Source organism: Corapipo altera, unplaced genomic scaffold (genome assembly GCF_003945725.1).
Source record: "Corapipo altera isolate COAL_440 unplaced genomic scaffold, ASM394572v1 0, whole genome shotgun sequence".
Classification (NCBI taxonomy): Eukaryota; Metazoa; Chordata; class Aves; order Passeriformes; family Pipridae; genus Corapipo; species Corapipo altera.
This window is the reverse complement of record NW_020884872.1, coordinates 41,305,879-41,329,334: the sequence shown is the minus strand read 5'-3', so window position 1 is coordinate 41,329,334 and position 23,456 is coordinate 41,305,879. Positions and strand designations below refer to the sequence as shown.

The window sequence follows — 23,456 nt, the reverse complement described above, 5'->3', positions numbered from 1 at the left end:
AAAAATATTTCCATTAAGATGCAAAGGCCACTTATAAACTCATTATGTAAGTATAGCATGATTAATTACATAAGAAACAGAAAAGAAACAGAAAACTTGGAAGCAAGAATTTGCCTCAACAGTCCCATCTCAGGCAAGTCTTTTTTTTTCTTTTTTTTTAGGATAAAGTCACAGAAAAACAAATTAAATTTGTCTGATAATGGAAAATTACTGCAAACTCTTCACAGCCTAGAACCTTACACTCGGAAGCCTCATACTGCCATCAAAACCACCATCATAATTTTTTTCTTCCTTTCTCTCTCAGTTCCTTCCCCATTTTTCTCTCAGCATCTTTGTCACGAAGGAGAGACAGCAAGACCTTTGAACACAAAACTTTCAGAGCTTTCTGCTGCAACTCCTATGTCATCCCAGTAAGTCAAACTTAGAGCAGGGTTGATAGTATCACTTTTGCAAGTAACCACTCCCTAAGCACCACTGCAGGAAGGAGTTACACAATTCTATGCCAAGACCTACAGCAAGGTAGCTACAAAAATAGCCCAACTCTTTTAATGTACTGGACATCTAATGAGTAGCAGATATTCTCTGCATGTTTGGCAGACAGACCATTTCAAGTCCATAAACAGGAGTTCAGATATCTCGCATTAGCAACTATAAAAAAACACTGGCAAAGATAAAAGACAATGCAAAAATCATCACCAGCCACAAACCAATTTCAGAGCAGTACTCTACCTCCATCCAGCATGAATATTTTTAAACCTGTAACAGAAAATACATACAACCCAAGATGTGCAGCCTTACCTGAGGGAAGAAAAAAGCCTCCCAATGCAGGTCTGGACAGGAAGAAGAATAATCAGAACTGCCATTCCTGCAAGACACGATGGGCCTATTTCCATCCAGAGAAGTACTGTTACTGCTACAGCTTGAATTGGTCCAGCCCACAAGAAGTGCAAGAAAATTGTTACCTAGACAAATAGTTAAGAATCAACTGTTAGCTTTTGGTCTTAGCTAAGAAATTTAGCTAAGACCCTAAAAACATTGAGGAAGCATTTTTGCATTCAGTGAGAATTCTGCACCAGAGAGCTAAATGTACATTTAGCTGTACAGGAAGTAAACAAATGCTGATTTTAGGTTCATCACCAAAACTTCTCTGAGTTTAGAAAAACAGCAGGAAAATATTTAAGGGGGAAAAAAGATATGTTTTGCTCCCATATTTTAAGGGAATATATCTCTTCTTATGATGCCATCCAAAAGAGTTTTGAGAGGTGGGCCCATGCAGACCTTGAAATTCAACAAGGCAAGTGCAAGGTCCTACACCTGGATTGGGGTAATCCCAAACATAAATACAGGCTGGGAGGAAAACATATTGAGAGTAGCCCTGGGGAGAAGAACCTGGGCTGTTGGTGGATGAGAAGATCAACATAGGCTGGCAGTGTGTGCCTGCAGCCCAGGAAGCCAAGCATGTCCTGGGCTGCATCAGAAGCAGCACTGCCAACAGGTCAAGGGAGATGATTCTCCCTACCTGGAGCACTGCATCCAGTACTGATGGACATGAACCTGCTGAAGCAAGTCCAGAGGAGGGCCACAAAGATAAACAGAGGGTGGGAACACCTCTCCTGTGAAGACAGGTTGAGAGTTTAGGGTTGTTCAGCCTGGAAAACAGAAGGCTCTGGAGAGACCTTATATCAGCCTTCCAGTACCTAAAGGAGGCCTACAGGAGAGCTGGAGAGAAACTTTTTTAAAGGGCATGTAGTGATAGGACAAAGGGGAGTGGCTTTAAACTCAAGCAGGGTAGGTTTAGATTAGAAAAGTTCTTCACTGAGGGGGTGGTGAGGCACTGCAACAGGTTGCCCCGTGAAGCTGTGGATATCCCAATCCTGGCAGTGTTGAAGGCCAGGGTGGATGGGCCTTTGAGCAACCTGTCTAGTGGAAGATGTCCCAGCCCATGGCAGCGAGGCTGGAACTAGATGATCCTTAAGGTCCCTTCCAACCCAAAACATTCTATGTTCAAGGTACAACTAGAAGAAATGTTCATTTAAGCATCAGTTGTAAACAAAAATTCCTTAACTCCAACTCCACAGTTTCTTCAGCCCATTGGAAAGATCTGTAATACTTCTTACCTGATCAAATTTGTTCACATCATTTGACAGAAGATTCACTATTTGACCGGTGGTAGTTTTTGCCATAGCTACACTACTAAGACGAAGTGCCTAAAAAAGTCAGAACAGTTTCGAATTGTCACAGCTTATAGAGCACTGTACACCTATACACAGAGAACTCAATACACAAATACAATTCCGGGGCAAAAGCTGAAGGCACATCTCAGCTTTTGCCTGAAAGTATTGAGGCATAGTAGGAACCTTAGATAACGCATGGGTTAGGTTTACATATTCTGAACAAAGTCCTGAAGAAAAGAGTATTAAGAAAATGACTGTGAGAAGCGTTATAACTACCTTCATGTCTGAAGTGACTGAAAATGGGAAAATACCGACATAGCAAGTCACTAAAACTATGTAAAAGAGTGTCTAACTCTTTGTGTGCATTGTTTTCCCCCTCAGTATGAGTATCTGTACAAAACAGGAACAGAAAACTCCACCTGAAGGTCAAATTAAAATCAGAACAATGTCTGGCCAATTGCAAGAATTCTGTTTTTAAACAAGATCTGAGAGAAGGCAAAAAACAAACACCCAAGTAACTCATTTTACACTATCAGTTCTTGCTAACACTGCAAACAGTGCTTTCTGCTAGAAGGTTTGTAGCACAAATTAAAAAATATACAAAACATATCTTTTTCTCTTCAGGTATAGTTTCCTCCTCAAAAAGACACTGCATTTTTAGGCAGTGCACATCTACTTCTCCCTCTCCAAACAGTTATTATTAGGATTCCTTTTTGATCAACAATCAAACCTGAAAAGGACTAATTGTTTCAAAAATACTGTTCCAGAATTTTGAAATAGGTGGAAGAACATCAGCCATCAAAGTACTACACAAAGCATCATTTCAAATGAAGTGCTGAGGTTCACCTAAGCCATCAGGAAAGACTGCTGGTGTCTTGCTAGAGGCTCATGGCTTGGGTCTGTGTTGGACCTGCCACCCAAATCACCTTTCTGACTTCTTCCTAGCTATTTCAGACACAGGCAGCAAAAACAGTTTCAGTATCACTCTATGAGTCCAGTTCCTTTTGACAAAGATGGTCTCAGGAGAAACAATGCAAGCATCTGAGCCAAAAGGAGGGTGCTCATCTGTGACCCATTTGTCTCCTCAGGGAAGAGACAGCCATTCCCATTGTCAGCAGCAATGCAATTTGAGTCTCTCCTTGCCTTCTTTCTTGTTTTTGATGCTTTTTTCTTTTTTTTCAAGTGAAATAAGAGTTACATTTTCCTGGCTGAATGAACCTGTCTAGACTGTAAAGTATACAGAAAGAAATGGAAACACTGAACACAAAGCAGCAGTTTTACTTACATAACCAATTTCTACCAAACAGTCCTGTTTTGGTACCTTCCCCTTTCTACAACATTCAAAATACAGCCCCACATGAGCTGAGGAAAATTAACTCTATCCCAGCCAAAGTCAGTACACTGACCTCAAAGAACTTCTAAAAGTTAAGTCTTAAAAAAAAAAAGCGCAACAAAACCCAGCTTCCCATAAGTCGGCTTTGGTTTCAAAACTTAAGATTGTGAGTCATGGGACAGATTTCATTTTAATTTTTGTTACAAGCTCCCTACGTGCATCACTAATACTTCCTACCAGTCACAAAACATCTTAAGAGTTTGAATACAGGGCTTTTGCAAATTAGATTTTAACTTTCCAGGAAACAAAAAAATGGGTCTAAAACTTAGGAATTATGAGCATTTGGAATTCTCCATTAAGGATGCTCTCTTATCCAGCCTATTCATTCTTGCAAATCCAAGATTTTATTTACTACAGCAATTAACCAACTCAGCAAAAGTGCTGGTAAATTGGCATCCAAGTTACTTCAAAAGCCTGTAGGAGGATAAAGTGAAAGTATTACTTATCTATAAGCTGTGAATAACAAAGACAAATTATTAGAAAGATTTATCAATGTTCTGCTGTGACCTCGGCCTTCACCCTCAGGAGCAAACATTAATGAGATGAGGGGAGATAAATTTTCCATTGAATCCCATCTCTAGAAATAAGGGTGTATATTACAAATATTTCTTTTCCAAGCTTCTAAGCTAGTATCTACACAACCATCAACATCACTATATATATATATTTTCATGAATTTCAAATTGCATTTTGATAATCAGTTTAGTAAATTAACACCTTAGAGAGATGTTTATGTACAAGAAATCAGTGTGCCATGTTAGAGCCAAGTTCCCAGAAGATCATTTCCAAGGTATCAGAAGGGGGAGGAGAATAAATGTGTGCATGAAAAGCAATAACCACTTACAATGCAGAAATTTTCTCTCTCCTCACTCTATTGCTTTGCCCAAAAACTTCACATGACCTGTACAAATAGTACAAGTGTTTGTCTTAAGCGGATGGTACCTATGCTTAATGGTTAAAATGATGTGGGATTTCTTCACATTCCAAAGAAACTCTACAGTCCTGATCCCTTCAATTAAGCTTTTTACTGAAGTAAGAACTTGCAGGCCACTGTTTTAGCAGCACTAAAAGTTGGAAACACAGAGCATTATCCCTTTCAGCATTGTCAGCTGAGATTTTTGCTCTCTCACCAAGGAGAGCATTTCATACTGCATGTCGCTCAACTCCTTCCCGAAGGTAATACTCATAACTTCCCTTGTTCCACTTTGACAGCAGCGTTGACTCCCTCTGTGGTTGAGAAAAACTATTTCTTGATCAGAACACACAGACAGCAAAGAAATCACTACTCACTGAACATACATCCCTTCTCACACTTCACTGGTTTTAATGGAGGCCTGCAGTACTCCCACAGTAAAATCAGTAAATTATACTAAAAAATGGCTCTACCCTGCCTTTAGGATTCAGCTTAAATCTTAACCATGTCTCCTCTACCTGCTTCTCTCTCCCTTTTCCCCCAAACAGGAGGGATACTAAAGGTGAAGATGCCGAGCATTCCTGCCAGCCTGGAGGGTGAAGCAGCATTCCCACAGAACTGCTGCCGCTCCCCGAGCAAACCTGATGGATGCCCCAAGGGAGAGGGGCAGCCTCTGATCTGCAAAGGAGGCAACTTACTAATTCTACTGCACTGATGGAATACAATATAAATAAATCCCACTATTAACCAAAGCAGGGTGGGGAGAAAACTGGAGAGTGAAGCAATTCTCAGGCAACTGAGAGTACTGTAGCAGATGATGACATCCAAGCATAACATCTCCCTTGGGACCAAACTGCAAGGCTGTGTAACTGCCAGCACTCCCTAGGAGCTCTGCCCCTCTCCTGCTATATGCTGATGCCTCTTAGAGCTCCAGCATACAACCCTTCCACAAGCAACTAGGGGGCTCCTCTTCAACAGCACCAGCAGGCATAAAAAAGGCACCTCCTCCAAGACTTTAGTACTATTTAATTCACCACCTTCACTAGCAAGACTGAAGATGTCGTTCAGACACCATGTTACCAAAGAGAGTGTAAGGCCTGACACATGTTAGCATGTATTACATTTCTATAAATGAGCAACTTCAATAGAATTGCAACCATCAATACAACAAATAACTGCATTTTTTAGCTCCCATGATTAAACAGCTGTCAAATACCAAATATATGTCTATGTTATACCAAATATATATATGTTTGCTTACCTTCCGATAAATCATATGACACATGGCTACCCTCAGCTTCATGCCAGCCCGCTGTACGTGGTAGAAGTACAAGTGGTGCATTATAGCTAGAATAAGTGTGCACACAGACAGAGCAGCTGCATAACAATATGCAAAATTCAAAGCTACCTCATCTGAGGAATCATACGTTTCAAAAAAATTAATAATTTTTCCCAAAATAACTGGTTGAACTATTTTGATGGTTTCCTGAAAGAAAAAGAAGGGGGAAAAGTATTAATAATTTCATATCACATCATGCTACCCAAGTTTTTGTAAGCAGGCAAACAAGTGCCAAATACTGCCACAAGTCGTATCCCTTATTATTTTGTCTTCATTGTGCTCTAAAGCGTCACGCCAAATTTTATCAACACATAATCCAAAAGAAATCAATCAATTTAGCTGCAACCTTAAAGAGAACTATCTCAATTACCAAAAAAACCTTTGATGTTATAAAAATTGCATGACTGTGTATCACACTTCCATTTTTAAAGATGACAGTGTGTCCTTTACAGCCATTTACACAGAGCAAAAAACCCTCTTTCTATTGGGCACCTCCCTCAGTTACATAAAACGCAGTTAAGTCTTACAAAGGAAGTCAGTAGCTTGCAATGTCTCAAAAATAATGCACTGAAATCAGCTGTTTCATATCCACAACCCTGCAGTTATGACTCATTATTTCAGTCTCTACAGGGGTATAGCTCTGTTTTACCTCTCTGAGAGAGTTCATAAACATCACCAGGTTTTCTGAATAGTACAGCATTAAGTCACCAGTTCATACCACCCAATCTATGATGTCAAGTTTTAAATTGCTGTTAGCCATGAAGTATGTTCCATGGCATTTTACACCACTTACCTCAATCATTGTGAAAACTCCAAGAACTAAATAGGACTTCCAGAAACAAAGAATAATGGCTTTTGTTAAATGTGGCGTTTTTCCTCTCTTCTTTGCTTTTTGCACCTCTTTATCCCAGTACCTGGCAAACAAAGCACAAACATATTGGAGGACAGAATGGAAATCACAAGGCAATTACCTAGAATAAAATATTTTCTGACTTAAAGCCAGATTGCCATGGTCAGCTTTATACAATCAAATAAAAAAAGAGTTAACAGACAGTCATGTCTTCTCATTCACATAAACGCTCAGTACTTAGTATTATAGGTCTATTTGCTCTTGGTTAATCACAAGCAACTCACCACTGTTGACTATTATCACCCTGGACACATTTGCTGATGAGGAGACCTTTCTTTACATCTTCTCCTCTCAGTTCAGAAGTCACTCACATTACTTAAGAGCCTATGTTATATGATCTTCTGATTATGATCTTCTGATTATGGACTAAACTAAGGCAGTATAGAGTGTCTTAATCTTCCTATAAGCTCTGCCCTTTCCCAGAAAGGTTGTGATGCCCAACCCTTTCTCATATCTGTCCCTTTCTTTTTTCTACCACGTGATTCAATAAGGATGTGCAGATATGGAATTCTGTCACCCAACACTCCACACATCCCTCTGAAGGTAAGGATTACATCAGCAGAGTGGCAAAGACCTCTGAATTACCACATCTGCTCACAAGTAGGACACAATCTGTTCGCACAAAAATCAAAAGTCAAAGACAGTAATAACAAGCATGATATTAACAAGAAAGTATCAGAATTTATGCAGATTTCTTAAAACACACTGCTCTCAGACATGATACTCCCCCTTTCCTCTGGAGGCTAAATATTTTCAGCCAACCCTCTGACCTTGATAGTTTGAGGGCTGAAATGAGTCTGAGGCGTGAAGCCAATGATTTGCAACAAAGCACACAAGTTCAAAGCATACAGATCAGAAAACATTTTTTTATTTTTACCCTCTTATTTTTTGTTACAAGGATTACAGAGTTATTTTCTATAGGCTTCAGAATCAGAAATGAAAGTCTGTAGATTCTATGGGGTTTATTGGCTCAAGAGAAATTTATGTATATTCTCTGCTTCTTGGCCAAGTACACCCTATTTTTTCCTACGTGCTGTATTTTCTACCATTTGCTGACTCATGGGAAGTGTGTGCTTTTACTGCAAGAATCATTGCAAAGAGTTCATCTTCCCCTACAGCAAACTCCCTGAAGACACAAATAAGGAATTTGGCAAAGCTCTCCAGCTACAAAGACTTTAAAAACAGCAACTCCTACAAGTTTATCACCTACCCTCTTTCTTCAGTTAACTCATCCAGAACAGGACAATGTAAGACCCGGTCAAAACCTTTCATTTCTGGATTCTTTTTACTTTTTGAAGAATGTCCCAACCCCATCAAATTACCAGGAAAGCTGATTTACTTTGTTTTCAGTATAAAGGCAAGAAACAACAAGGCCACACTTCCCTAACACACAGGCCACCTTTTATTAGCAGACACCTCTTCCTCTGATATTTAACTAAACATTATCTGAAGACAAAAACCTTCTCTGTTGCATAGTTCAACTCACATAAACAGCTACCCTTTGAAGATATTTCACTTAAAATAAAAAGGTAGAACCTCCTGGGTCTGTACCAACAAGAATTAGTACGCAGTCCATGAAAAAGTATTTATAACAAAATAAAGACATCTCTGAGATGCAAGCTTTTAGCTGTTCAAGGCATTTTATCCACTTTACCAGTGAGTGGCGTATTTTCAATATAAATATATTAATATGCACACATATATACAGGGTACACAGTTGTCACTTAATTCAGTTTGCCCTCAAACCCAAAAACAACAAAGAAAAAAACCCCTAAAACTCTTTTTACCCACTTTTATAAAGAGCAATTTAAAAAGTTTCCACAGGTATTTTAGCACAGGCAAGAAGACTCACACTAACTTATTAAGAATTACTGCAGTAACAGTTGATGAAAAGTCTTCTTTTCCAAGCATTCTGTAAAGTATCAAATTAATTATAAATGACATAATGGAAATACTCTAATACACTTCCATTATGTGTAACTTGAAAAAAACTGAAAAGCTTCTATGGCAAACAAGTTCTCTTACTTCTTATTACTCTTAATTCTTCAGAATTTTTAACCTTGTTAAATTTTACAACAACCTTTTTTAATTTTAGAAGTAAGACTCTCACCTTCACCAGAAAAAATACAGTCAAAGAGAACAATTGTCCCCTTCCAACCCAAACTATTCTATGATTTTTCTCCTTACCACTGCAATTCCTCTCCAAGTTTCTTCGAGGAATCTTCTGGCAGCACTTTATACATATCATCTTCTTCAAGCTTCCGTTTATGGCCAGTAATAAATAAGGGATTCAACCACCTAGTTAAATACAAATTATTAATAAACTGATCAGCAGACCAAAAGAATAATTACTTTACATATTAATTTAATTCATTTACCCCTTTCCTTCCTCCTTCTGAATCACTCAACATCCATTTATTTTACTGCACTTTTATTTAAGAATTAAGTCAAACCCTATTTTACAAATGGGAAAGCATTTCCTATTTCCTAAAGCTGCTTATGCCCCAGAGCACCTTACACCGAGGCATCCAGACAGCCAGCACAACTCTTCTTGGCCTTAAGGCAACTGTTTTCTTACAGTGTTTCCTTATACTCAAAAAAACCCCAAACTTAATCTAACCATTAAAATATTGACAAAAATAAAATTGTAATACATAATAAAAGACATTTTTTGAAACATTTACTTGACAAGAAAACTAGCTGCTGTTCAACTGCCATCTTGACAAGTATTAAAGGTCAGTAATTTAAAGACAACCACTCAAATGTAAAAATGGGTAAATAATGCATTATTACTAGATCTCAGCTATGTCTGGAAATATAAACAGAAGCACGCTGACACAATGTGCAGATTCAAAAAAAGGAAAGTACTGTCTAACAGCTTAATTTCCTTAGTGGACAGATTTTTAAAAGCTCTGTATTTTATGAGAGCACTGTGAAGACAAATTATAATGGTGATACCGCAGGTTTGTTGAAAAACACTATGTTGTTAGATCAAATAACACTATCAGAGAATAGCAAGATTGGCTTTTATGCATCCAGATCCTTCTTCAAACCCGAAACACAGGTCAAGGAGGTCCAAACAGTTTCAGCTGTGCCTCACAGCACAGATATGCATGGCAGAAAGCAATAAGTGACCAAGTAGCTCAAGAGATGGAGCAAAATAAAATGACACATCTGAAACAGGCATGGCTTAGTGGGAACAGGGGAGTTAGGGAACTTGCAGTTTTCCACTTTGTCTGTCTCTCTATTGAATCTATGGTATTGGTTTCCAGAAGAAATGTGGATTTTGGCACTCAGGCTTATTTCCTACAAGTACTTTCTCAATTGGTCAACACCATCAAAACCATGAAGTCAGAGGTGGATCTGTTTTGGAAAAATACTCTTGTACTCAAGGCAAGCTGTTTGATCTCAACTGCCTGTGAAAGTTCTTAATTGTTGCTTAGTTTCTGATAATTATTCCCCAGCTTCACCAACACAGCTCTTACACAAGCATCTGGTGCACTAGGTGAAGCCTATTATTTTCTGGAAGGCCTACATATGAGAATTCAAAACTGGGACGGTTTACAACAAGGGTATTTATTTATTCATGACCACAATGGTGGTTATGAACACTTACCAACTAGCTTTACATTTCTTGCTCAGGCATGTTCCAACTACATTTTGTATACACTGGCTTATAAACAGTTTGTTGATTAGAGTGGGTGGAGGACCAGGCTGAACCCTGAAGAGGGGGCTCAGAGAGTTTCTTCAAAGAAACTTTGAAGAAAACTTTTTTGCAACTTTTGTTGCAAAAAGCTTTTTCCCAGGCTCCATGGCAAAACTCCATGTAAAAAACGAGATTAATGGTGTTTTTCCTTCACTACTTAGCATGTTAGCACAGTGTTTCTGTGACTCATTCAAAAATTAGGTCTCTATCTTCAGAGTAGCACTTTGATGCCTAACAGCCCTTTTTGAACTCTTGAGTGAATACTGTTTATGTGAGCTGTTAACTCCTCAATGTATGTTAAAAGTACAATTAGAAAGTACTTGTCAGACAAGTCTGTTACTTGGATTGCATGGTCAAATAGCATCAGCACCCAAATCACTGTCACACTTCCCTGCGGCCTCTGACAAAAGGTCTCAAGGAAGAAGAACTTCTGCCTGGTTTGACACAAGGAATCTGCTCTGTTGAAACATTTCTTCTCTGGTCTCCATTCTTGCAGCTGACCACAGGTAAAAAGCAGAATTGAGGCAAATAATCTCAAGGCCATTCAAATAATTGCTGCCTGCTGGATGAGAGAGACTCTGTTTGCTCCAGGACAGAGGGTTATGGGAAAGATCTGCAGACTTCAGTTGACTCATGAGACCGATATCAAGTGTTCCGGCTCTTGCAACATCAGCATTAGCCGACGGTGTACTCCATAAACAAGCCACAGGTCTCCTTTCAGACACAGAGGCTAGAGTGAAAGTTATCTTTCCCAACTACTCTAGCATGAGAATCAGGATGAGCCTTTTCAGGAAAACACAGGGATAAATCCTTCTCCCATCTGTGGAAATGGTTATGAGATTCGACTGGCTACTGCTGCCAGAGGTGGTGAAAACAAAAATCATTCTGACATTTAACAAGGAACATAAATAGGATAATTATTACAGAATCACAGAATGGCTAGGGTTGTTTAAAAAGGGACATTTGGAGGTCAGCTGATCCAACCCCTGCTGCTCAAGCAGGGCCACCTAGAGTTGGTTATACAGGACAATGTCTAGACAGTTTTTGAAGATCTCCAAATTGGGAGACTTCATAACCTCTCTAAGCATCCTGTTCCAGTGCTCAATCACCCTCATAGTGAAAAAGTGTTTCCTGATGTTTAGAGGGAATCTCCTGTGTTTCAATTTGTGCTCCTTGCCTCTTGACCTGACACTGGGCACCACTGAGAAGAGTCTGGCTCTGTCCACCTTACACCCTCCCCTCAGGTATTTATATATATTGATGATCTCCCCCTGTTCTTTTCCTCTCCAGGCTGAACAGCTCCAGCTCTATCAGCCTTTCCTCACAGGAAGAACCCTTCATCATTCTTGTGACCCTTTGCTGCACTCTTTCCAGTATGTCCATATCTCTCTTTTACTGGGGACCAAAACCAGACTCGGGACTCCAGCTGTGGGTTTATCAATGCTGAACAGTGCATACTGCTACATGCCATTATTGGCACATAACACAATGTACAGAGGAAAATAAAAGACACTTTAGATATACTTAAACATACACTTTTTGAAAACAAAACTATGCTCTTAATGTTGCTCCATAGAACACCGCTCTTCTACTTTTCGAAACACTGTGAAAAGCCACAGGCAGGCAAGAGGAAGAATAACAGAACAATGCTTCTGTTGAACGCAACTGCTCTACCCTGATGGCAGTTTGATTCTGCACTGCAGCCACCTGCAGCAGAAAGTGCTAACCACAGACATAGGGCAGTCCCCGTGCAAAGCAAGCAGGTGAAGGACAATGGTATCAAGTATACAGGGTTGTTAGAGCCATCTAGTTTACTCTCTGTCCTTAAACTCTCAAAACAACTTATTGATGATACACCCACCTCCACTGAGTTCCTATGGTTTGCAGTAAATCCCTTCTGTCCCCCCTTCTCCACACCAATCACTGTACATACTAAGTGACTGAATTTGAAAATTAAGTAGCAGATACGAGATGACAGTGCATGGTTTTCAGATTATTAGTTCCAGTGAGACCTAGTGCAACTCCAAAACCTTTCACATTTTTCTGCTAATCAAAACCATAATTTTGAAAACAGTAATATATTACACTACAACCTCTACACACATTAACATTAAAGAAAGCAAGGAAAACCAATCCAGAGTACACTGAAAACTGTGGTAACTAATTCTGTGACTCATTTACTATAAAGGACAACATGAGAAAGACTCAGCAGAAGTCCACACTTCTATACAGTTAGGAAAAAAATGCATTAAAAAGCCCCCAAAATTTAAAAAATCACCCATTGTTAAGATTTCTGACTAGTCTTCCCCAAAATACTCATCTATGGAGGTCCTTAGGAGTACAAAAGCTGCTTAGCAGTATGTTGTGTCACTGTAGAGTATACTTGAAGATCTTCAGAAGAAAGTTAAAATTTTTTCATTTCAAATTACACTTAGTCCTTCAACAGCTTTTATCCCAAGAATGAGGTCTTCTGCAAACTCTCAGAAGAGAGAAGAGTTCGAGCTTCACTGCATCACTGATGCATCCTGAACTTTATGCTGGAAGGCCTACTTTCAGACAGAATGCTTAGCACATGTTCATACTCACTGAAGTTTCCACAACGATGCCACATGCAGATGATGCCCTGTGGAATCCCCGTCACTTAGAGCAGAACTGAGACCAACCTACTTCACACAGCCTGCTGTTACTCAAGTCACAGGCTGGTAACAAGCAAATCAACCAAGCCCTTCTCTTGCCTGAAGGCTTAGTTAAATTAGAGAGTGCTGTTAAGAGTACTGTTAGAGGAAGGTGGCAAATAAAGCAATGGCCTACATAAGGAATATCCCTGAAACCTCAACCTAGCCATAAAGGAAGACTACTCTTTTAGAGTGGTATGGCTTTTGTCCAAACAGAGATCAGCTAATACCAACTTCTTCCAGGGGTATAAAAAAAAGGCAATAGAAAAATAGGATTTATGAAACCAAAAACTGCGTAAACTGCATTATTCTTTCATAAAAAGGGGTTAAATAATAAACAAAATTAAAGATGACCTAGAGAAATGGAGGGAATATAAAGATAGTGATGCAAACTACTCCTCTTTCCCCAAGGATGGACATAAAATGGACTACCGATCTATTTTACCTGAAGAAAGGCAGGAGCAGTGCAATGGGGAAGAAAGACTAACACCTCAGTCCTACATTTCTGTATTTCTTCCCAAAGAAGCAGTTCAACTTAAATAAAACCAGGACCCCTTAGTCGCTGTCTTCACTTTTCCCAAATTTACTGTTTGCTAAGTATTTTGAATATTTATTTCTTAAACATCGCCGTATCTTATTACTCTTTCAAAACACAGGGTTCACACGATGCCTTTCAAAGAGCTTAGCCAAATTTTTCCTAGCATGAACTACACATAAAAATGTGAGTATCCGTAAGACTCCTGAGTACCTTCTGTTCTGCTGGGAATGTCTCTGTTCTATCAAGGCGATTAGCTGATCAAAGACATCAGCCTGGAAAGATGCCCAGAATTTGTCCCTGTTACTGCCAGAATACTGATGTCACTAGGAATAAAGATTAAAAAAATACATTAAAAAAATCACTCTGTAACCTGGTGCAAACCAAAGAGACAGACAACTGCAAAATGGTAACTCACTACACTGACCCTAAAAAGCTTTTCACCTCTGCAGCAGTATTTTGGGTATTGACCAAAAAAGAAAGTGATTCATTTCTGAAACAGCAAATACACAAAGATCACAATATAAACATTCACTTCCCGCATTTCCCTACTCCTGGGCCCTGACATTACACACCCTTTCAGATTACAACACAGTAATTTATTTGGTTGCTTGGGAAAGTCCAGTTTTTACCATCTGTAATTAGAGCAACTCCACCAAGATTTTGGAAAGCCTCTAAGATCTGCAGAAAAAGCTAAGAGAATGTTTTCTAACCCTCCTAAGAGAAGTGAGACCTCAAGGGGACATCTCAAGTCATTCCCTTTTTCACAGAGACAGCATGTAAGAGAGACAGGCCCAGCTATCCAAAAGGTAGGGTCATCAGGCATCAGACTAGTCATGCTATTCTGTTTCATACATGAAATAAAATTTCCTAAACAAGAAAGCTTTTAAATTAGGTTTACCATTTTCCCAGAATAAATTCCTATCAGCCGAGGAAGAAATACATTACAGATAGGTACATTAAACTAATAGCAGTGTCCAGCTCAACTGGTTCATTAACCCAGGGATGGGACCTGCTGTGCCTCTGGATTTCTATCGTGTCCAGCTTGTAAACGCTTAAACAGTACCATACTTGCACTGCAGAGCAGACTTGCAGATCTTTCTAGAAACCCAAGCAAGTTCTTCATGAACTGAGAAAGTCTGTAAAATAACATCAGCCAAGAAGCATCTGCAATTACATTACAAACCTGACACAAATAAAAAATGTCCTAAGATCAACAGATGTGTCTGTCAGGGCCCTGGGCGCACCCACAAGCCTTGGTTGCCTTGATAAGCCCCACAACAGTCACCCCACAGTCAGGCACTCACATACTACGGTACCTTCCTCTGTACAAGTGAAAAATTTGGCTCTCAGCAGTATTACAGTAGCCCCTGCCTTATTACTGGACAAATCAGAAAAATTAGACTACATAGACTACTTTTCTAATTAGCAAAATCTTTTCTTTTTGTCTTTATTTGCAATTATACGCAGAAGTTTAACTTCTGGGAAATTTTACAGCACCCAATCAAAGCCACATCCAGTATACTCTCATGAACCAATGCCTTAAGGAGGTGGTTTACAAACTGCATTTTCCCCATTCCTCTTAAGCTTATTTGTGCATTACATTACAAGCATCATCTGTTTACACTCAGTGTCCAGTTATTTTTCAACAGTTGCACAGAAGAGTCTTTGTTTACTCAAATTCTTCCGTAACACTAGGATTTCATCTTATTGAGCAGCTTGGAAGCACTACTTCAACTACTAAGCTGCAAAGTAACACATATTTCTTTCTCTTTAATCACCTACTTTGGACATGGGGTATTTTGGTAAAGTAAAAGGTGTTTCCTCACAGGCCCTCTGGATTATAAATCCACTTTGCTTATCCCCCTGGCTTACCTCAGGTGTCTACCTGCTTCGCTGTACTGTTCGCTACTCACCTTCATGACTTGAAGTTCTACAGCAGCAGCAGAATTCCAACACTGCTATGTGCTTGCCCTCAGTCCAGAAGATCACTGCTGGGATGGGACGTACAAAACGAAGGACTCACACTGACAGCCTCCAGTGTTATTTTGCAAGAATTCATAAATACTCGAGGCGACGGTTTATAGTCATCATGTGATTATTTTTTTTTAAACTTCTATTACACATGCTCACCCATTCTCATCAGTAAGCTGCCTTTTCCCACTTCCCCTTATGAAGGCAGTTGTCCACAAGCAATAAAGTAAACAGAATAAGTTCTGGTATTTCTTCAGATGCTTTTCAACTAATGTTTTGGTTGCAACTTCCCTCCCTGGCTTACTGTGGCTTAAACAGCAGATTTTCTCATTACTTACAGAAGGCAAAAAAATAAGAATACAATGAAATTACGTCAAAGCCATATTAACTCAAAAACACCCTTCAGGCTTTCAGTTTCAATACCAAAATGTATTAACCTTTGATACTCAGCTCCATCTCATCTTCCAAGTTGTTGCTTATCCACAGCACAGCGTAAGCAGCTAAGCTGCTGAACACCCACTTTCTGGTGCTGACAGTAACTCATTTGGTATTTGACTGCATTTATTGCAGGATGTTTTCATGCTGTTCATCTACCGCACATCAGCCAGGTATGAAATTACTTTATTAATCTAACATACTTCCTGATATTCCAGGTGGCAAGAAGAAGAAAAAATTGGGCAAGAAAGGAGAGGGGGAAACATACTGCAACTAACGTTTTCTGCAAGGCCTAGAAGCAGGGAATGGAGGAATAGCATCACCTGTACCTGACTATCACTAAAATATTGGTTCCAAACCCAGCATCCAAATGCCAAGAAAAATATCCAAAACACCAAAGATTTGATGCAAAGGTCTGAAGATTGTTCTTAAGAATAATAAATTTTAGTACAAGATATTTATTGAAGTAGGACCTAATGGCGGCAATTTCTGTATTAAGGTGCTTTCTGGCAAGCAATGGAAATAGGATGAATTAAAATCCCCTGTGAGTTCACACTGATATTATAAGCAGTTGGGTGCAAGGGATACAAAACTTTCTAGGTCTTTCTAACCTTCCACTCCCAAAATCTAATGAGGTATCTCCCTCCTCCTCTCTGCATAAGGTCTTGTGAATTTTCGAGAAGCAGGGTGGAGAAATTATTTTTGGAAAGAAGAAAAAAACAACAGTGTGACATACTCCTAATTTTGAAGTTCTGCAGAAATTAGAAGAGAGACATTTTCCCTCACAAATGATAGAGCGGGCTTTACATAAGCATTCCAAAGGCAAATTGTCTGTGTTTCACTATACTCAGTTCATCTAATTGCGTATCTAAGCACAGATATTTACAGTAGATAGCAAATGCTAACATTCCAAAAGTTTATACACACTTGTCATAGTGGATATAATCTAGCACTCCTTAACAACATATTTCAACTTTACTAGCTCATAAACAATGATTTTCAAATAAAATTTTCTTTTGCATAATACAGCTTTCTTGAAAATAAACAAACATAAGTTAAAAATGAATGCTGTAGTTCAAGAGACCAAATGATTGAAATTTGACTACAGGACACTAAATATGTGACAAACGAAAAAACATGGCATTATGTTTAAAAAAAAGTTGCATGTGTGATCTTCAGTCTTCTTTCAATGAGGAGAAAAAACGAAGTGTGATTTCAGTCTTTGAATACTGAAAACGTGTTTTCTGTTTATCTATACTGAAGACACACATTTCTTCTGAGTTTCTTACAGTACCAAATTGTCCTCCACCAGTAAGTCAGCAAATTAACTTAATGTTAGCTACCTCAGAGATCTTTATAAAGATACATCACCATCACCAATTTCAGGCACTGACAGTGGGAATTAACTATATACCAGGCAAAATCCCAGGCAAGTCGCAAAGCTTGATGCTGCCTGATATTTTCATGTGAAGTAAATGTAAAATCTTCATCACGGTCAAATCTATTCACTGATACAATAAAGAAGAGAGATAAATTTTACTAGTGGCACAGCTGGAATAGCCAAGAAGAATGATGAATTCTTTCCATAAGTTCTTTCAACGAAGGGCAAGAAATGCTTTTGAGACAGCTAACTTAGAGGACTAAAATGCAGTACTTAGGCTTACTCAGAAATCCAACAAAATCAGTCAGTGGTCCTTCCAACTGTAAGTCATGGGGTGAAAGAGGAAGAAGCTATTTACACTGCTACAAGAGTGTAAATAGGTGTGTGACATGACTGCATTTGATCAGACAAGCTGCTACGTACTGTGCAGTCATCACTGAAAATCTTGGGATTTACACGTCTATGCTTACCCCATTCAATTCACACTTGAAACCAAAGATAAAGATTTTTGGTTTACTCTTCTCCCACTGCACTCAAGTCAGAGCCATGAAAAAGACTTAGTGGTTTTGTCATTTTCCCACAAGCACACACTTAGTAAGCTAAGCCAAGAAGAATGCTGTCAAACACCAAGAGATAATGGTAAACAATCACTGGTTTATTCCTTGGAATCATAACTGTGTGGATGCCTTGGAGCAAGTTTTCAATTCATGTTTTAATGCTGTTACTGTAATGGCAATTGCCACATGTCAAGTGATGATGTAAAAAGGCATCCAGCCTGAGGATGCTGAAAGTGTCCGGTGCTCCAAAGAAGCCAAGAACTTGTCATAGTCATGGTGAGTCTGTGATGATTAAGTTATTATTATTATTATTATTAAAAATAAATTATAAATTTATATGAAATTTAGAAGGACTTTAACTTATTTTACTTCTCTGAACAAAAATGCAGGATACTCTTTCCAAGGTGTTCCAGCTTGCCCTCCTTCTCATGTTATTAACATGATAAAAGTTACCCAGTTTTTAAAAAATTTACTCACAGCCTGTGTTTTGTAACTTTCCACTAAAGTGGATTCGATGCCTGAACAACAGAATGCATAAATATCCAACTGCTGTATAGGAAAAGCATCTTTAATAACTCAAGGGAACAAATGCTATAAGCAAATAAAGATACACCTTCTAATTAATGAACATGCAATTCTTACTATGTACAGTTATTAATTTAATAATCCCCACTATCCACAGCAGAAACAAAATGTGAAAAGTGTTATTCTCAACTGCAGAAAGCACGGACTATAAGGATTTTTAAACACTTTCTATAACGAGTAACTGTTTAAACATGAAAAACACTGGACTGAATTCTCTCTTCCTTGGACAAACCTAAATAAAGAAAGCAAATCCTTCTACTCATCCTTTAGAACTCTCATTCTCACCAGCATGTTGAGCCAGCAACAAAAAGAAAACCAACCCAAGAACAGAGATGAAATACCAGTGAAATAAGTGAAATACCAGTCAGAGCTTTAAATAAAGTTTGGTGAGCATAGAAACTTCTGACTGAAAGTTGGGGTTACAGTAACATTAGAAACATCCAGAACATCAATATGGGCTTTGATAACCTTATCTTAATATGGATAATTCAGTGAGAGATATAGAAAATGAGAATATTTTGCAACTGTCCTGACCTTCAGACTTCTGTCATAAATAGTTTTAATTCCACTAACATCCAGACTAACATTACACAAGGCACATATTATAAAAATAACAGTACTAACACACAATCCAGATGCTCCTCTTTCCCATGGATGTACTACTAGAGTGTTTAATGTTCATCATGCTCATACTTGCCAAAGTCACAACCCAAAAGCAAGAAGACAAGCTTTGAACAATGGGAGAAGAATGCATCTTCAGCCTACACACTCATTATCTGAGTTTTATAACTCAATGAAAACATGACTTCCTTTCTCCTGTGAGCTTGATCCTGTTTGCACCAGGCAATAATTTAAGCTTTTATTCTGTACCACCGGCAAAAAATCAATGACTCCTTAGAATGGCAAAACTGCACCTGGAGCAAAAGATAAGCAAAATTAAAATACGAAGGACTCTTGCCTTTCTATCTGCAATACCCTACTTTTTATCCCTATTGACAACCAGCAGCCAACACCTGGGATTTGGAGAGCAAAGCAGGCACACTTGAGCAACCACATGGTGGTGGCTGCCGCTACTCAGAGGACAGCCCTTCTCAAGCACTGTTTTTCCAGTTCTCCAGATGAAAAGATCTCATAACGTCCTGTGTGAAACAGCAGCCGAAATGAAGCAGTACTCACAAAACTATCAGATGGCTACATTCGTATAGAAAGTAAGAACATTTCTTAAAGCTACCCGTAAAATTAGCTTTATAGCTAAATGAAGGGGTGTTTTAACACTTCCTTAATTTTATGTAAAACATTATGAAATTGCAGAAAAGTGACAGCCCCTGCTTACTCAATTTAACCCACTGCAGATATAATTTCAGCTCAAAATTTTCACCACGAAAATACTAATGCTAGCTGACTAGTAAATAACAAGAATATACTGATGGTAGTCATGATCACGTGCAGCACAGGTAAGAGACTTTAAAAGGGTATTTTCACTGCTGTGAATTATACTGCTATAAAACATAAAAAACAGTACATTAGGCAACTTCTAAAGCTTTGCGTATCCCACTAAACCCTTTCTTCAATGGGTTTAGTGTACAGGTGTACACTAGCATCTGACTGCAAAGCATGACATCCCAGTTAATCTCTGGACTTTTACCAGGCCTGTCATCCCACAAGCACAGACTTTCACCTACTTTTCCCTTTTCACAATAAGAACCTCCAAACATGTCTAGGGTAAAAGCAATCTTTCAGGTGCTGGTCTAAAACTTGGGAAATTTAAGGCACTTCATTGTTGCTGCTGAACACTTCTCTGCAATACATGCAGAGCAATGCAAAAATCCTAAAAAAGAACAACAGGAGCAGTCAGAAAACCAGCTACAAGCACTGCACACTTCCTTTTTCACATCTAGCTGGATTGGTTTTGGCAGAACTACCAGTAACACCACAAGATCCCAGCAAGGGAAAGGGAAAAGACAAGAAGCAGCTCTGGAATGCTACATGGTCAACTGAGATTCATACCATTCTGCCTGGATTTCCCAGCAAAGCTGTTTCCAACATGGGCACCCCTGCTGTCGAAGAAGAAATTAAAAGTCAAAATGCTGAACACAGGCAGCTTTGCACAAGCATAAAAGCTGGGTTTTGGGGGTTTTACGTACTTATTTATTTTACTCTTTCATTTTGCACATGGTACCTCTGAAGACATATCCTTGATTAAAAAATATGTTTAGCTAAAATTTATCAGGGCTTTTAAAATCCCTCTACCTTCCAAAAGGGACTTCTGCACCTGCTCAGAGCTGCTTATTGGATCAAAGAGTTTTTTACTTGTCTTTCAGAGGCTTCCAAAAAAAAGAGCCTCACCTGCCATGCTCTCTCTTCCTTCCCCCTCCTCCCTCACACTACACAACACAGCATGTGCGCCCTGGTTGAGGCTACAGAAGGCGAAGTAGGATAAGCGCTACCTCCGTACGTGCCCTCTTCCAAATGGCACCTGGTAAAACAAAGAAGTTTGATGCTCTCCCGTTTCACTGTGCACATCTTTTCCTATTATATTTCAAAGCAACTAAACTGTTGAGCTGCAATTCCTCACCACTTTGAGTACAGAAAAATACCCATGCTGAGGTCCCCACTAATAAGAGAACAAGCATTAACTTTGAACTAGTAGTCACTTGGTCCCGTAAAGTTTGTGACAACACCGCCACAACCCCAGCCTTCGCCCTGTGACACCTCAGGCCCCTGCAGAGAGAAGACAGCCGAAGCGTGGGTGGGAGCAGCCAGGCTGCTGCCCAGCGATCCTTTACACCGGGAAGCTCTCACGCAGCTCTGCGGCTCAGAAACCACCTCACACACGGAGGGGAAAGCCCCTCGCCGCGAGCGAGCCCAGCACGCCTCGCCGGGATGAGCAATCCCTGCCCGCGACCCGTTATGCAAGCCGGGAAGCAGAACAATGGCTGGGAGCAGCCCTGCGCCCAGTCCCGGGCCGGGACGCCCGGGCCAAGAGGCAGATGAAGCTCCCGTCCTCCGCACACCTCCCGAAGGAACCAAACACGTGCTGGAAGGGGGCGATGGGGCCGCGCTCGGCGCCGCCCGGCCGGCTGAACGCTGCCCTACCCGAGGTGGGCAGGACCCCGCCTGCGGTCTGGGGCCGGTGCAGCCAGGGATTATCGCCTGGTTGTCGCGGGCCACCGGGTTCACCTCAGGAGACCTCGCCCCATCTGCGAGCGCGGGGCTGCCCCGGCCGGCGGGGCTGACCCTGCGGGCCCGCGGGGGCGGGCGGCAGGTCGCGCCCGAGCCGCGGCTGCACAGTCACCGCCGGTAGCGCCCGGCGGAGCGCGGGGAGCGCCGGCCGCCGCTTCCCTTCCCCGCTCCCTCCTTCCCGCCGCTGGCGCGCCCGGACCCTGCCGGGAGCCGTGCTCAAGAGAAAGCCGGGCGGCCCTCAGGCAGGGCTCAGCATTCCCAAGCGGCCGGGCAAGGTGAGGCCAGCGGGACTCAGCCCCGACGCGGCGCCTTCCCAGCCGGCGGGCACCACGGCGCCGCACCTCCGGCGCTGCCCTTCCCCTGCCCTCCGCGGGCGCTCACCAGAAGAACAGCCGGGAGCAGAAGTTGGCATCCTGCAGCGGGTTGGGCTTCTCCTCGCGGGGCACAGCTTCCATGCCGCCCGCCACGCCGCCCCGACCCACCCGGCGAGGGCGCAGAACCACGAGCGACTTCCCACCGCGGCAGCCGCCACCGCTCTGCCGGCGGCCGGCGCTGTTTCCGGGAATGCCGGCACCCCCGCCTCGGCCCTCCCCACTCCTCCTCCTCCCGCCGCCGCAGGACGCCTCCTGCCGGCGCGGCTCCCCCGCGGAGGCTGAGGAGGCGCCGGGCAGCGCCGGGAGCCGCCCAGGGCGAGTCTAGCCTCCGGTCGCGGTGCGCGGGTCTGCTCCCGCTGGTTTCGCCCCCGTGCGTGTCCCTTGCTGATGAAAAGCATGTCTTCAGCGCAGGCAGTGCTAATCGAGGCGCCCACCCGCCTTTCTTTGGACGAAAAATCACGTCGCGAATCAGAGGCGAGTCCGGCTTACCAGGACCAAACACCAGCAGAAACGCTTGCTGTCACCGCGTCTTATCACATGTTGTAGATTCTTCTATTGAAAAACAAAAACCAATATGCAACTCGTCGTTTAACAATGTTTAGGAGATCTTGGCGGTACAACGTAAAGTGACTAATTAATTCCAGGATTCATCACTGAAATCCGTAATTCTCAGAAGTTCAGCAAATGATCACCACACTTCTCTCCAGTCATGTCACCTGTGGCCTGCCACAGGGACTCTGATCGAAAGGAGTAGAGGGAACTGCAAAGAACCTAAGAAAATAGGAATGCGGGACATGTACATAAAGTAACCAAAGACCTGCAAATCTCCATGGAAGAATGGTTCCCTGCCATGCCTTTATTTCTCTGCACCCTCAGAAGCATGGGATGGCTGAGATTGGAAGAGGCCTCTGAAGGTCTGCTGGTCCAACTCCCACTGCTCACGTGTCATGTCCAGATAGCTTTTGAAGATCTCCAAGGATGGAGACTCTACAACCTCTCTGGGCAACCTCTGCCAGTGCTCAGTCACCTCTACAATGGAGAGGTGTTTCCTGATGTTCAGAGGGAATCTAACACAGCTCAGCTAAGGGAGACAGGGAAGTCCACTCAGGAGGTCCAAAACAGGTTACAGGTGGAACAGGAGTGAACATTTTATTAAGATGGTTCCCCCTTATATATGGGAGCCTGGAGAACTTTCTGGAGTATTACTAACAGAAGGAGGAGTTTGCCATAGGAAGGATTGCAATTGGATACAAAACAAAAGGGGAGGGATTACTACTGAATATGCATAAGAAAGGAGACGCAACACTCTTGTTAGGGAACCA

The 23,456-nt window shown here is 41.2% G+C and overlaps 1 protein-coding gene across 5 annotated transcripts in view; it reads right to left on the bottom strand.

The window, feature by feature from the left end:
- Window positions 1-22,314, bottom strand: part of ABCC4 (ATP binding cassette subfamily C member 4) — a 146,074-nt gene extending 123,760 nt beyond the window's left edge. The window contains exons 1-7 of one of the 5 annotated variants that reach the window (XM_027645466.1): window positions 22,142-22,282; window positions 8,917-9,027; window positions 6,613-6,733; window positions 5,889-5,966; window positions 5,742-5,792; window positions 2,118-2,207; window positions 799-962 (exon numbers count right to left, since the gene is read on the bottom strand). In XM_027645466.1, coding sequence (XP_027501267.1) covers window positions 799-962; window positions 2,118-2,207; window positions 5,742-5,792; window positions 5,889-5,966; window positions 6,613-6,733; window positions 8,917-9,027; window positions 22,142-22,215 — 689 coding nt within the window. In that variant the 5' untranslated portion in view covers window positions 22,216-22,282. Of the gene's footprint in view, window positions 1-798; window positions 963-2,117; window positions 2,208-5,741; window positions 5,967-6,612; window positions 6,734-8,916; window positions 9,028-13,858; window positions 13,996-20,923; window positions 21,054-21,174; window positions 21,205-22,141 lie in introns of those variants that run through there. The other 4 variants (XM_027645492.1, XM_027645486.1, XM_027645455.1 and 1 more) reach the window with 4 other exon arrangements.
- Between the last annotated feature and the right edge of the window lie 1,142 nt (window positions 22,315-23,456).